This window comes from Ostrea edulis, chromosome 5 (assembly GCF_947568905.1).
Source record: "Ostrea edulis chromosome 5, xbOstEdul1.1, whole genome shotgun sequence".
In the NCBI taxonomy this organism is placed as follows: Eukaryota; Metazoa; Mollusca; class Bivalvia; order Ostreida; family Ostreidae; genus Ostrea; species Ostrea edulis.
Window position 1 is genome coordinate 63,916,268 of NC_079168.1, and position 16,657 is coordinate 63,932,924.

Consider the following 16,657-nt stretch of genomic DNA (forward strand, 5'->3'; position numbering starts at 1 on the left):
TCAAAGGTTAGACACCTTCTACGGCTGATTCAGATACCTGACTCTGGTAATGATTCTTCTCCGAATGCACTTTATTTTCTCTTTTCCCAGTCTTCACGCATACAACCCACGCTAATCTGTTTAGAAATAGTCTACGCATCCAGTCAGGTAATTTATTTCCTGTTGCACCACGGAAATGAATGTTTAGAACCAATACTGTCATTGCACACGAAAACGACACAAGAATCATGGAGGTGGTGAAATACATTCCTGGAAGATACATGAAAAACAATTAATTAGTTTTCTAACATTATTATGGGCATTCTACTTTCTCTGTGATTAGGAACTTGCAATTTGTAGCGAGGTATAATTACTCGTTCGAAGCTGAAGTTCCTCTAGCTGAGATAAAATCAGATAAAATGCTGAGGTTTTTCATGCCATTTATGTTGTAAACTGTTTAGGTAAATAACTGTTTAGGTACATGTGGTTTTTTCCAAAGGGTGTTTTCATTACTGTTTTCCAATAGGAATAATACGTAACATTACGCAAATTGGGAATTCACATTTATCTCCCATTGGAAGCGGGCATGTCCATTGAATAGAGCAAAGTGAAATTAGTCCCTTTTACCCAAAGATATTTTTGTTCAAAATAGTTGAGAAGAACTTTGGTTTTGGAGAAGAAGAAAATGCTAAAAGTTAACAATTTTGTTTGTTTACTTGTTTCACATCCCTTTGAGAAATTGAACAAAACCTACCCACATACGGAAAATTGACGGAGGAGGCCGGAAGTTGTTCGGTAACCATAAGTAGAAACACAGCTAAGGACAACAGTACTGTGACTTCTAAGGATACTTTCTCTCCGGACTCCGGAGGAAGAGCGAATCCGAGGGCTGCCACCGAACCAGTTAGAATACAGGGGAACAGGATGCTCATGATGTAGAACAACGGCTTTCTTTTGATTTCTAGGGAAAACGTAATGTCTGGGTATGGATCCGGACAGCATTGGTAATACAAGACATTCCGGATTGCTTTCATTGAGACAACATCCCATTCGTTGTGCAAGACGAGATTTGTTAAATCGGCTGTAAATCATAATTTGAAAATTTTAATAACACAGAGGAGGAAGTAGAATACTGGAAGGAAACTTATCATGCAAACAAATATTCATAGACGTATGCTAATGAATAAAATGGTTTCGTTACTTTTAAGAAAAAGATTTTCCTTGTATAGAATATTCTTTATACTTTTTTTTTTACATTGGAAATGACAATGAATAATTGCAGTTAGAAGTGTGAATAAGAATATCTGAAAGAGTGCAAGTGGTAAAAAGAATCTAACAACTGCATTCATCAATTAACACGAAATCATTTCCGGGTCACCTTGAACGCTCTAAACCAGTGGCTCACTGAATTTGACGGCTATCAAAATCTGTCACAGTTGCCAACACGTCAACTTTTTTTTTATTAATCTCATAATTCCCATAACGAATAAAAAATTAAGAGTAGAACAAAAACGGACACCTGGATATACCAGAAATGGGATCAGGTAGGAGGAGTAAGTATTCCCTGTTGAATGGGATCAGGTGCCTAGGAGGAGTAAGTATTCCCTGTTGAATGTCTAATACTAGTCAAGTCTGTTTTATGCACCTGTATTTAAATAAACATACGCATTGTATTGTTGGCAGATTTAATGACGTATAGGCCATTGTGTTGTATATCGAATACCGTGAAATTCGGCTATTAACGGGTTCAGAGCTATTCTCTTACCAGAGGGCGCGTTACGCAAGCTTCACTTACACGAGTAGCGCACGGATCTCTGGGAAGAGAATGGTTCAGACCACAGAACCCTGGGAAGAGAATGGTTCAGAGCGATAAAGGGCATCCTGAAACGATTCTGTATCTCTATGCTACAGGATATTTATATTGATTCATATCATACATGTACTATATAAGTTATCATTTTGAAAATATCATGAAAATAGGATCTAGAGCTATTGAGACACTCAAACACACTGGTAAATAAGTTTCATTGTTTATAAATACTATAGTGGTGAGGAATGATAGATATTTTTCGCTTCCATATTTGATAAGAACATTGTTCTACTTCTAAATATTTCTGTCTACTGATCTACATGTTTTGTACAATGTTAAACATTAAAAATGTAGGGAGTAATTTTTGGGAGGAAACCGGTGTACCCGGAGCAAACTAACTGCCCAAGCGGGCGACCACCATACCCAATCTCTATCCAGAGTTATCGTTCCTTACACTCACAAGTATTTGTGAGTGTAAGGAACGATAACTCTAGGTAGAGATTGCTACCAGACCCTCTCACATACAACCATTGCCGATCACGGAGATCGAACTCGGATAACAGCTGTGAGAAGTAAGGGCGTTAATCACTTTGTTTCCCAGACAACCCTAACGTCTGATAATTTACTCAGGTTTTATATGCTCCAGACGTGTAGAAACATTTCAATAAGAGTCTCCTTGTAAACATTTACGGAAGAACAACCCTTCATGATTGACCATTATGTCAGGTCAGAGACACACATGTTATACATGTCTCTGGTAAAGTAAATTACAATATGCCACCCCTATCCTCAGACTTGCAGTCCAATTCTAGGAATTGAAATAAGTCTTTAATGAAGCAATCCATTCATTAAAAAAAGAAACATAATAAAGTAATGATACATTAGATATCACTCCCATTAATGGAGGTTCAATTATTCTGTAATGTCTAGGGTATTAATCAAAATTGGTAGGCACATTAATTTTGAGATCAAGGTCAACATTCATGGATACAAACAATGTCTGAAAATTTCCTATTGCGTTAAATATCAAGTTGTCAAAGATGAAGAGTTACATATAATATCATATAAAATGACACTCATTAAACTTCCTACGAAATACTCTGGTACCGCGTAAAACCCAGGCCATTTAACACAGATAGTAAACTTTCTTCGCCAAGCGTCGGACATTTGAAGTGAAAGTTACGGGTTTTTCGGGTATGGCCTTTAAATTGATGGTTTCGTGTCACGGAATGAAAGGTGAGGATAACGAACAGTGATAAATCTCCTATAAGCAATACAAAATAAGGAGTTGGGCAAAAACGGACCCCTGAATACACCAGAGGTGGGATTAGGTGCCTAGAAGGAGTAAGCATCCCCTGTCGACCGGTCACCTTTCATCAACATTGAACTAGCAAAGGAATATCATTGACAAAACCTTGGTGAACATAAATATTTCCTTATATCTACAAGGTTAGGGTTTTGTTTTTTCTGTGATAACCCTTTGAAGTTCCAATGTGTTAGTTTCCCCACAAACATACAACTGGATGAAAGATGAAGATAATGAACAGTGATCAATCTCATAGCTTTCTCAGTTCATGCAAAATGAGAGGTCAGTAGGCGGGAACTAAGGAAATTAGCATCGAATGTCGTGTGTATTTCACTTTATATAAGGCAGTATTTTTGATTTGTTATCGGTTAACAAATGTATCTGAAGAGAAAGCATTTAAAAAGACAGAATGCCATGTTTAACTGTTTTCTGAGTTAATTTTTACATATACGCATGGTCGATTGCCATTTATCAAGTTTTATGTCCCTTCGATATCCAGAGCCACAAATTTGAAATTATGTTAATTTTAAAGTATATGTAGTTCTATTTGATTTAACTGTGAGGATCGTACCATCGTCTTAACATGACAAGAAACATCGCCTTACAGTCTTACAGACCCGCGACTCTTCGTGAGCGAACAAATAGTACACATGTACCTACATCTGTCGAGTTCGTAAATCAAAACCACGACCCACAGCTCATGAAGCAAGTTTTGTTTTGTATTAATCTAATTAGAATTAGATGTTTGATCCGCTTACATACTCGCTACACGTAGCGAGTATGTGAACGGATCTTACAACTAATTTTAATTAGACTGGTACCGTAAGAGCCGCGGATGTGGTCAAAAATAGAATGTTCAAGTCACAAAACAGGAAACAGTTACACAAAACGAAAAACTGAATAAGTTAGAACTAAAATAGAAAGGTTGACTTCAACTAAGCAAGCCACATTTAGTGAAATTTTGGAGTGTTTAGCAAGTGAATAGAGCACTGAGTGATGTCTAAAGAACACAACCAATCATATCCGTATACCTACCGGTCAATTACAGCATTTTATAACAACAAACTTCTAATGATAGAAGCAGACATTTTACTTCAATATATACAAAAATAGTTTCTTGTGCACTCCAGAAATTCAAAATATTTATTATATGTTACTTGCTTATTGGCCTACCCTGATCTGTACTCGGGTAGAGGTCAAGTTCACTTCCGCTGTGGGACCACGATCCAAACTTGAGGGTGCAGATCTGGGTGTCCATGGGAAAATAGAGAACATTAACGAGACACACACTCTGTAGGACTGTGGGGAAGTTATAATAAACCATACCGCTAGGGTAGATCGTGGCTCTGTAATCTGTCCTACCGGGCATCATCTCTTCCTCGGCCGAGCTGAAGAACCATGCAAAAATAATTATTATACTTTCAAGTAAAATACTCGAATCTGATCGGTAGAGAATCATGTGAAAAACATTGAGAATTGAAAGCACGCGTTCCAGGTTGATAGTATCTAGCAACGAGTAACGGTACTTGACAACGGGCTATCACATGATTCTAATCCATGCGCCGTAGATTATTAGACGATGCCGTTTGAGTGTTTGTTATAAACGTGAAATACCTCCATTGACATACAAAACATTGACAATGGTTTTCTCGGGGTGAACATTTTCAATGCAATATTTATATATTACAAAATTTGCAACTCCTTCGTCAAGCTAATATAAAAGAACAATTATCATGAAATTTACAATTTTGATAAAATATTACCTCCTCATTCTATATATCCATTTAGTTTCAATTTAGCACCAACAGCAAGAAGTATGTTTTTAATGTTTTACACAAATACTATATGCCCAGTCTGATCCTGCCCTGGAGTCACTACCGCTACATTAGGGAGCATGACAAATTACAATTTTGGTAGAAGCCTTCCTGCATTTAGTTTTTCTTACAGATATGCGATTGTATCTTAAACGCTTTCTTCTCCCAAAGATGCTTCATACTGAATTTGAAACGAATCGGAAGGGTAGTTAGCAAGAAGACAATTGTTAAGACATTCAATCACTGACCATTTTGGCCCCAACCTGGATTCAAAACCCTTATCACTGAGATCATGAAATTGACAATTTTGGTGAAGGACTACAGTTTACCTGTTCTGTTTACATATCTATTTAGTGTCAATTTAGAATCAATAGTATTAAAAACGTATTTAAATGTTTTACACATAAACACTTTTTACATGTACCGAGTTTGGTCCCGCCCTCGAGTCTGAAACAAGCAAGGCATCCTGGTGAAAGAATTATATGTTTTTCACATCTGTTGAAGGCATAGGGAGTGTGACCGGTCAACAGGGGATGCTTACTTCTCCTTGGCATCTGATTCCACCTTTGGTGTGTCCAGGGGTCCGTGTTTGTGTTACTCTTTTGTAATTTATAGGAATTCTGAGATTGATCACTGTTCGTTATCTTCTTTTATCACCTGATAGCTTTTCGATTTTTCCTTGATTGTCATTTTACTTCACAACCCAATTTCGGTTAACAGAACACATGCATTTGTTTATATTCTTTATCGGAAACTATGGAAATAAAACAAACCGAATTGTTACTTTTATAACTGTTTATTCACTTACATCTATCGTCTGTATGGAGACCAGCTTTCACAAGTCGCACGACTTGTACCATTATTTTAATTGGTAAAATTGTATAGACTTCTAAGACTATTCAAGCTTTTTTTTTTTAATGAATGTGGTCGTTTTTGTCAAACTTCTCCGTGACTTGATGTACATTTTTGTATAAAGAGCATATGTTAATTCATACTTGAAATCAATTCTAGATTTTGTATTTACTGATACATCATAATTCTTTCTATTTGCAATAGACTTGTTCACATTGTAGGCATGGCACCTTCTACAGAATGCAGGGATAAGAGATTACTTTTCTAAGTTCCGTTCAATCCTTTAAACTTTTCGTCAATAAAACATATTAAATTCACGTATGGTCATTATTTACTGGTCGTGGTCGCTCAGTTTTGCAACCGGGAGGTCGTGAGTTCGAGCTCCGCTCGTGCCATGGCGCGTCAAACCTCTGACGTTAAAATAGGTAGTGATTGCTCCTTCACCAAACGGTCGGCATGTAATCCGAGATTCCTCTGACTCTTACCCCCGCTTTTATATTTGACATGTGCGGGGGAGAGTCAGAGCGGACTCCATATTGAAAAGTGGGAATTCAGCGACAACAGCTGGTGTCGCTGCTTTACCTACCTCTTACAACTTTATTTCGCGGATCTATCTTCCAAGACGTGAGAATTCAGTTATCGGAAGATAAATCTATAAATAGATCATGATTAATACGATGCTATCGCCGTTTAAACGGCCCTAATATCAACAAATGGAGCATCACTTGAATTAGGTCGCCGCCTCGCCATTTGATTTCTTTGCGCATGACGTCAGCACACATAAACACAAAATTCCATCGTTTAAACGGCGATAGCATCGTATTAATCATGATGTATTTGTAGAATAATCTTCCGATAACTGAATCCTCGCGTCTTGGAAGATGGGTCCGCGAAATAAATTTGTAAGAGGTAGGTAAAGTAGCTAGCAGCGACACCAGCTTGTGTCGCTGAATTCCCACTTTTCAATATGGAGTCCGCTCTGACTCTCCCCCGCAGAAGTCACAAAATAAAAGCGGGGTTAAGAGTCAGAGGAATCTCGGATTAGGTCGGCATGTAGAGGTGAAAATCACGGATCTTTCGGATATGACCTTAAAAACGGAGATCTAATGTCGCGACAGGCGTTGTCACGCTAAAGTACCCTCACTGCTACGGCGAAGCATAGATTTAAGTTTGCCTTACTTCAACTAGTGACGTCTCAATATGAATGAAAAATTCTCGACGGGAATTTAGAAACAATCAAAAATTGGTCATTCGTATTGCAATCTGTATAAAGAGAAAAAATACGGTTTACGTTTTCTTCGATTCATTATACCCGCAATATTTTAAGAAAGTTGTTACCCTGTCTGTCAGACTTTCTTCTTTCTCAATTTTAAGCAGTAACCAATTAATCTTTTGGAAGATGATTGGTGGTGTCCGATAGATGTGCAATAAAGTTTTGGAATTTTCATCTTTACCCTGGGAGCCAAATGTGTTAAAAAACTACGTTTTTCTACAAACAAGAGGTCCACAGGCCTTATCGGTCACCTGAATACTAGTGAACAAGTATCACTACTTCCATGGGCTTTGAAATCTAGAAAAAAGTTCCTGTTCTGAATATCTAAGCTCAATTCTAATGTTCAGCAACAGTATAAAACAAGATGTGTTCTTAAATCTTCACTGCCCTCAAAAGTGCATAAACTGATGAAAGGCTTTAAATAATAGGTGTATTAACATTAAAGCATCAAAATATATGACTAATTTGGACTCATCCTAAAGTCATAACCCTGGGTTGTAAAATTCACCAGTTTTTGTACATCCTTTTCTCCTATTCCTAAGTACATGTATGCATTTAGATTTTAAACAGTATCAGCAAACTTACACATAAATACGATATACTAAGTTTGGCCCCACCCTGGGGTCAAAAGCCTTACTCTGGGGAAAATCAAATTTACAATTTTGGTAAAAGACTATCTGCTCTATCCATTTAGTTTCAATTTAGTATAAAAAGCACTAAATAAAATGTCATAAAGTGTTTTACACATAAACACTATATAACAAGTTTGGCCTCGCCCTGGGGTCAGAACCCCTACCCCGGGGATCATGAAATTTACAATTTTGGTAGAGGCATTCCTGCTCTACATCACTATGCATTTAGTTTTTCTTACATGTATGTGGTTCTTGAAAAGAGGATTTTGAAAAGTGGTCATTTTTGGGCAGTTTTTGCCCTGCCCCTAAGGCCCCAGGGGTGCAGGAATCCTGAAATTTACAACTTGTGTTCCCTTTGTTCCAACTATGTTTCATACCAAATTTGAAAAGAATTGGAATGATAGTTATCAAGAAGAAGTTAAAAATGTCTATTGTTCACACATCTAATAACTGACCATTTTGGTCCCACCCTGATACCAAAACCCCTACCCCTGGAATAATCAAATTTACAATTTTGGTAAAGGACTACCTGTTCTTTCTAAATATCTATTTACTTTCAATTTAGTATGAATAACATTAAAGAAGATGTAATTTAAGTGTTTTACACATAAACACTATATAACAAGTTTGGTCCCTCCCTGGGGTGAGAACCCCTACCCCGGGGATCATGAAATTTACAATTTTGGTAGAAGCCTTCCTGCTCTACATCACTATGCATTATTTTTTCTTACAGGTGTGTGGTTCTTGAAAAGATTTTTGAAGTGTTCAATTTTGCGCAGTTTTTGCCCCGCCCCTACGTCCGCAGGGGTGGTGGAGTCCTGAAATTTACAATTTATGTCCCCCTTGTCCCAATGATGCTTCATAGAATTGGACTGGTAGTTATTAAGAAGTTAAAAATGTTCAATTGTTAACGCACGACGAACGAAAACCAATCGCTCATTGCACTGTGTCATGTGCAGCAGGAATATATTCGCTTTAAGGGTTGGAATCTCAACAATTTTAAAGATATTTGAACAATAAAAAAAAAAGATGGGGGTTGAAATGACCCCGGGGCACTTGCCCATCAGAATATTCAATTCATCTTGATATGGTATTACTGTCTTATGACGACATCTAGTTAGATTTGATAAAGAACTGTGAACGATAGTATTGTTTCAGCGCCCACCTTCTGGTCAATTTTTAAAGTCATCAATTCTTAAAATGATATTTTTATGCTATTATAGATATTAATATTCATAAAGTTTGACTTATTTGACAAAACAACGAGAGGTAACTCTATAAGTTGGGTTAAAAATCTTGCATTTCACAATAGAAATCAATGGAAAACGGAAAATATTTTAAAAACATATTTCCTTCCAGTGAAACACAAATCCCTTTTAACAAGTATTATAAATTGTCATTGAAGGAATTTACACCAAATCTTTTGTTGTTTCACGGGGAAGGGGGGGGGGGCAATATACGGCAAAAAATTTCACTCTTTGATCAATTGCAAATAAGGTTAAACTATGAAAAATGAAGATTAACAATTAACAATTTTTTACTCAATAATTTAAAGTAATTTGACAATTTTTAATGGATATTTATTGATAATAATAAGCATTTTAAAATATGTGATGTTTTAAAGCCTGATTTCAAGGAACAGGTTTTTCTACCCCTTAATCAAAGGGAGTTGAAATTAAGAGCAATTAAGTATTAAACAATGATATTAAAAGTAAAAAATCAATTGCTAATGAATTTTACTTTGTATTAAAAAAATCTCATTAGCAAAATTGCAAAGCTGATTAGAATATACATATTGGTTGTAAGTCTAAAATCCTTTTATAAAATGAACCCCTGGTCTCATATTTTTACTTGACATGTGTACATTAAAATAATAAATGCTTAAAGTACAAAAAAACGTTATTAGTTTTGCAGTAATGATTTTCAAAACTCCATAAATTATTTGTAATTTTCAAAAACAGAGAAAAATCCGAAAACAATGAAACAAACCTCCACGAATCCCGCGAGACTTCGGATCAATTAGTGGGATGCGTGCGGTGGGTGATTATTAACAGCATACCTTTTGTATAATGTTGTTACATTAAACATGCTAAATTTAAAAAAAAGTTCATGGACTTTAACCGTCACTTCAACGTCACACACAACAGAACAAAAATCAGAGGCCTTGTGTGTAGATGATGCTTGTGGGTAGATGAGGCTGTGTGTAGATGATTGTGTGTAGATGAGCCTTGAGTGTAGATGATGATTGTATGTAGATGAGGCTTGTGTGTAGATGATGATTGTGTGTAAATGAGCCTTGTGTGTAGATGAGGCTTGTGTGTAGATGATGATTGTGTGTAGATAAGCCTTGTGTGTAGATGAGTCTTGTGTGTAGATGATGTTTGTGTGTATCATTAAAACTCTAAGCATCCAGACGTCCTTCTGCTTAAAAAGAACGCTGTATCCTTCTGTCTTGTCATAAGCAACCTTTGCAACAAGTGCAAACCGCTAGCAGCTTACAATTACTAAGTTGTTTTACAAACACATTTGATTTTAAATCATGTGTGTTTTATTTGTAAATAATAGGAAGTGCATAACTTAGCATTCACATTTTTTTTAGTAACTCAAGTTTTATTTTTATAGTAACCTTAGCTTTAATGTTTACGCATTGGCGGGCTATAAGTTTTCAACAACATTTGTGCAAAGTATTAGTTTACTGTTAGATGTTTGGCAATAAAGAGTGTCATGGATTTTCATTTTATGAGCTAGAGATCCCCATTCTAAGACCGGAATCACTAATCCAGGCGTTATGTATTTCTCAATTTTAATAGAAACCCCCATCCTTATTATCACTACATATCCAATTCTTGTATTTCATATTCAGGAAGATTCTAACTTTACAGTATATTTACAATATGATCCATTTAGTCCCACCCGAAAGCTTGAACTTTCCCATGCTCAATATGATTAACTACCTTATTTGTTTTATGCTCTCCGGTTTTATAAGAATATAAAATACTATTCGAAGAAACCGGTTTTCTCATGTCCCGCAGCTTTGTTATTTTTCTTGGCAATTAACAATAGAATACAGAGAAACGTCTCCAAACCGGTCCCTCAGAAAACCGGTTCTCCCTGAATATCGGCTGATTTTCAAAGTCCCGGCAGAAATCTTAACATTTCCTTACAAAGAAAGTCTTACAAAACCGGCCACCCCTGAAAACCGGACATCGGCCACTTTTTGAAGTACATTTATTAACAAACATGTGTAATTTACCCTTATAATACCGGCCGGTTTAGACAAGTTTCACTGTACATATTGTTGGTTGAAAATTGTCATTTATTAATGACGATTGAAGAAGTTGACAACTTATTTACAACCCCTATAATAGGGAGATCCCCGAGTATCAAAACTACAACTCAGACAACCTAAACAAGAATGACATTGGGATCTCCCTAATTCTTATATTCAGGGGACACGAATTTCATAATTTTGACAGTGGCGTCAAGGTCATTTTGAACACACTGAAGTAGGATTTTGCTGTATTTACGAGTGATTTTCTTATTATTTGATAAAAAAAAAAATAGAAATCGGTCATTACTACATGAAATGCACCAGTAAATAAATGTTTATGAAGGATTTCAATTTTTGGGTAATGTTTTTCCACTGAATTTTCAAGTGAAGATTTGTGAATAATTCAAAAATAAATGTGGTTCCATAGGGTCGTTTTGTGGTAAATATCTATTTTAAATATTACAACACTTACAAATACATGTACATGTAGTTTTACAAAATACCTGTAACTATTTTCAAGGTTATCATATGACCTTCTTGCTCAGTGTTATTATATTCCAAGGAGAATACTTATACAGGTGCCCCAACAAATCAAGTCGGAGTTGCAGTGTGTTAAAATTCGACTTTAAAATTTCATCTTATCTCTCCACTATCAATTCAGTTCTGATCCTTGTAAACTGCCAAACCGCCAGAGGCAATTTATTTTGATATATGTAAATGAAGAGATCCCAGGGAGATACATAATTACACTAGAGATGTCCCATATACGCTGTATTCGTTTGATAGCTCACTCTTCCATTAAAAATTGAAATTGTATAAGCCATAATCATTACTGAAGATTACGTTGTTGATACTCCTTCATAGAGTATTTATGATGACCTTGTATGCTATCTTAATGAACATAGTATAATATCGGTATCGATGATCACCATGTCATTATATTTCCATAAATCTACAGTGATGATCATGCCCGACTAAATGTAAAGTGAAAATGAATCAACGTAACTATATGCTACACATGTGCATACAGATTAAAATATTCCACATTTCGTCGAGTTAAAAAAAAAGACATTTGAAATGGGATTTCTTTTTTAAAAAGCGATCTGGGTTTTTTTATGAGAAATTTAAGGTTACAGATCACAGAAAGGCATGGAATTAATTAAAACTTCTTTGTATCCGATCGCGAGATTCAGAGGGATAGAGTAATTTATCATTTCGTTCGTTCGTTCAGCCTAGCGTACAATAAAACAAAGTCACATCTTACCTAAGTTATAGTCGAAAGCTCAGGGTCATTCCGAAATGTCTTGTAGACAAAATATATGATACCTTTTTTCATCCACAGGGGTGGGGTTGTTTTTTTTAGGGGTGGGGGTCGAGGGGTAAATAAAGTAAAAGAGTACCTGTCGTATAGCGTTATATCGGGGGTCCACACAGTATCGTAAGGGACCACTAAATGACTGTTATTGAACTGTGAACTGTTCCAACTCAGGCGGCAATCTGACCATTTCTGTGAATAGGATACAATCCATTTATTAGTGCATATTACACTTGGTCTTTTCTATTCAATCAAAATAACAAGCAAATGATTATATATTTGCCGACTAGCCCATGGAGCACACAGGGAAGCCGAAAATTTATTGTGTGAAATACAACGTATTTACAATGACATTGTATACATGCACGAATAATATTACAAAATGGTGAGAATAATCGACGACGTGACCGGCCAGGAAAACCAGAAATAGAAAAAACCTAGAAAAATTAATTCTGGAAACCTGTGTCTCATACCATGTCAAAATCGCACAAAAGCGCTTCCCTCTTAACATTATGCAGGGACTTTGCATTATATGACACTGTTTATACATAACATATTACCCCCCCCCCCCCATTTTAATTTTTGCATGTACAATTTTGTGTCTTCTCCAGAAGACGAGCTAGAACTGATATTCGAGCTATTCGAGCACTACTCAAACCAGTAGTCACCACGTGACTCGTTAAACTAAATTTCATTGGACAATTTATTTCCGAGCCTATAATCTTGACAATTATTTCCCCCTATTCTCCGTACCGCAGAAAATATTAATAAGAAAGTGAATTGATTAGAGCATATTATACTTGTGATGAAATAAACAGTGTCTAGATAATTCATGCCACAACTGTATAGCAGTCGCAATAACGTAGTGCTTAGGGGATTTTTAGCAACAGTAAGGGTTCGGGTTCCATTCGTGACATTGTGTCAAACCTAAGCCGTGTAGTTAATGACTGCTCCTTCATCCAGTGCCGAGCATTTGAAGCAGGTCACGGGTCTTTCGGATTTGACCTTAAAGGTCACGTGTCACTGTAATTTCTAACCCAGGCGAAATAAGCCTCACTGCTACGTCACGCGTATTGTGTCACTCCACCTACAGCTAGTGACGTCTACAGGATCGAAACAATTATATAGAAGGTATGATAACATTACCAGTCTTAGCCAAATGTTGATCTTCAAAATTTGGTCTTTTTCGTTCTGAAAACAACAAATTCAAAAATGTATAAACACGCACAATTTTGAAGGTTTATTCTCTGGAACTAGTTAACAATATTACTTGCACATCAAGCACACACACTGTCTATTAGAGCTATTGTCAAGTAACTTGCAATAACAAAATTATTGTACATCCTACATGAAATTGGCATCAGATTTACTTTCGTCTTTTAAAAAAGAATGACTTACCTGTATACAACCCCATACTTAATAAGAATATACTGCCTGCTTCCGAAGCCTAATATACAATCATCAGTTAATTGACAGGACCCGAAGAAAGCAATTTAAACGAGGCAGAAAGAATGAAAAGTTGGGTGATGGAACAATTATAAGATTTTATGTGATTAAAAAAGTCCAAAAGGGGGCTATTCGTACGGACCTGCCTTTAAGAAATATAAACATAACGGTCATATTTAGTAAACCAATACTACACTTTTTTTTAAAGACGTGGGTAGACAAGAATGGATTAGAAATATGTACAAGTGACGTACCACATTCATCATCTGTCTGAGAGCGGTACCCATGTAGACTGTTACTTTCTCGTCAGGGGTACACATAGGTAAAAGGCGAGGATTGTAGTTTGTGAACAGATGAGTGTAGAGAGGACTGGTAACGGTGTCTGCCCAAGACGTCACTACAACAAATTGAATCTGTTACTGGAAATAATTCAACATAAAATATCTCAGGATTTCATTTCTTACTGAAAATAATTCCATTTAAAATATCTTAAAATTTCATTTGTTGCTAAAAATAATTTGATGAAAGGTGAAGATAACGAACAGTGATCAATCTCATAACTCCTATAAGCAATACAAAATAGATAGTTGGGCAAACACGGACCCCTGGATATACTAGAGGTGGGATCAGGTGCCTAGGAGGAGTAAGCATCCCCTTTAATATAAAACATCTCATAATTTCATTTCCCCCCCTAAAATAATTCAATATAAAACATCCCTGAATTTAATTTCTTACTGAAAATAATTCAATATAAATATCTCATAATTTAATTTGTTATCAGCTAGAATATGGAGGTAGCATGAAAACAATAAGTATATATATTATTCCACAACGCAGTACTAGAAGTATATTAATCTAGATATACATCTTGACCCTATATCAGTAGACTTGTACTTTTAAGAAGGCGAGGACAAGTTGTGTAGATACGCAGATCCCGTTGTCCACTTCCGGTTATGTTTAAATATTAGAACATAACTTATCTCATCATCATAATCAAACGGAACTGTCAATTTCAATCTTTCATAAACTGTGTTAGAAATATTGCAATCTCAGTAGATAAGAACAGCTTGTATGCAAATATACCCAGGCGATCAGACAAACACGCTGCGTCAGTAACACTTAGGGGTTCTCAACATTAACATAGCTTTGATTATTATCCATGGACATCGACAATGCCCGACAAACTCGGGTGAAGTCCATCAAATTAACCTACTGGTCGAACTATAAAATGAATCGCTTTGACAAGGTATCTACAAATAAACACAAAAGCTCTAAACGAATGGACTTTAATTTGCCACCAAACTTAACCTGCATTCATTTGCTATGTGCTGGACAATCTATAGAGTCAACAGAACGTAAACACCTGAAGAACTTTTGTCGGTGTTTGTAATATGGATTCAGCTTTATATAAACTGTGTGCATCAAAGATGATAGGGGTATACTTTTTCTCAGAAGAGCTTGGATTACAAGGAAGAACGTGTTTTAATTAAAGCCGACGACGGCAGAAGTGTAGTCTCCGGTATCGAACAAGTTACGGCGTAAAACTCTTCAAAATGTCAAGAATTTATTGACATTCTCATAGACTTTTTATGCCAGATTTAATCTTGATGACAGGTTCTGTGGTTTAAATAGAAAATAAAGTTAGTTAAGGCACACATGACTTGATTCTTTAGCTAGATCAAGAAAAAGTGTACTACGTAAAAGTATGTCACATTATTAAAGAACCAATTTTTTTGTTCGAAATATTGAAGGATGAACATGATTAGCAGTTAAGATATCCGCATATTTAAAGCCCCCAAATCCTGTTTGTATACACTTGTTATGTCAATGTATCGAACCTTTGTAAATTTGTTGTTAGAAAACAACTTTCGCAATTCACACTCAGAGACTATTTGTAACGTGCAATTACGCCCTCTCGATCGAGTATTAGCATGAACATGTAAGAACCGTTCTGAGGACGACTTAATCTTAGTGTACCTGTAAAGACGTAGGTCTTCCAGTCGGTTACTACCAGGGAAAGAATAGTCAAAGATTTTGACCTATCAAATATCAGACACGAAACAAATATTTAATTCTGATATCAAAACTGACTATGTGTATGTTTTCATCTTTGGCAAACAAAACGTATGCCGTCGATGTGAAACGTACTCTTTTATTTAGTTTCCCCGAAGGCAAAAATGTAAACCTACTGTATGCTGAAGTATAATAACCGCCTGATTTCAAGGAAATAAAAATGAAAAAAAAAAAGCCTTATTTTAGTATCCTGTATGTAAATCGATATTTTTTTCTGGACCTTTTCTGAAGTGTATATACTAGTAGACCTGAATATCTAAATCATAAAAGGTGATGTAGAAATAACTCGTCAGGGCGCCTGTGAAGGTCGTCATTATTACCACGAGACATTGATGACGAATACATTGAATTTCTCCACCCATCTGGGACTGACAACCACAAGTTGTCCTAAATGATTCATTATGAAGTATGACGTCTGTATCGGAGAGTTCCCGCGAGTTTAAAAATGAAATATTTATGTTTAATATTTAATCCGCCATACACAATTACATTTCTCTCTGTTTTGTTACTGATACTGTTGTAGAAATAATACACATATTTTTTTTAAAACGATGAGTTTTGACATGCAATCAGAAAATTAGGTCGTCGTGTCTTAAAATCATGATATATTATTCATATTATCACTCTTACATGTGAAAATAGTATATCTACTATTGTTCGAAAGTCAACTGTAGACTGAAATTTTTGTACAGACAAGCAAGATTTTTGGATCAAAAAAGCAAATTTTCCCTATGTACAGCACTTTAGATTATTCGAGAAGTTCATGGTACTCTGGATTTTCCAAATCACTGAAACGTAAATTAAAAGTCAATATCAGATTCAAATTACACTTATCTTCAAGGTTAATTCCAGTGTGTTTAATACTTTAAATATGTTGAATGTTGAC

General features: G+C 35.8%; 1 protein-coding gene across 4 annotated transcripts in view; it reads right to left on the reverse strand.

Annotated features, from left to right (window-relative positions):
• Positions 1 to 16,657, reverse strand: part of LOC130054662 (neuronal acetylcholine receptor subunit alpha-7-like) — a 34,684-nt gene that overhangs the window by 2,438 nt on the left and 15,589 nt on the right. The window contains exons 1-7 of one of the 4 annotated variants that reach the window (XM_056165100.1): positions 15,007 to 15,150; positions 13,953 to 14,095; positions 13,399 to 13,443; positions 12,338 to 12,444; positions 4,257 to 4,483; positions 734 to 1,060; positions 38 to 249 (exon numbers count right to left, since the gene is read on the reverse strand). In XM_056165100.1, coding sequence (XP_056021075.1) covers positions 38 to 249; positions 734 to 1,060; positions 4,257 to 4,483; positions 12,338 to 12,444; positions 13,399 to 13,443; positions 13,953 to 14,095; positions 15,007 to 15,016 — 1,071 coding nt within the window. In that variant the 5' untranslated portion in view covers positions 15,017 to 15,150. Of the gene's footprint in view, positions 1 to 37; positions 250 to 733; positions 1,061 to 4,256; positions 4,484 to 12,337; positions 12,445 to 13,398; positions 13,444 to 13,952; positions 14,096 to 15,006; positions 15,151 to 16,657 lie in introns of those variants that run through there. The other 3 variants (XM_056165098.1, XM_056165097.1, XM_056165099.1) reach the window with 3 other exon arrangements.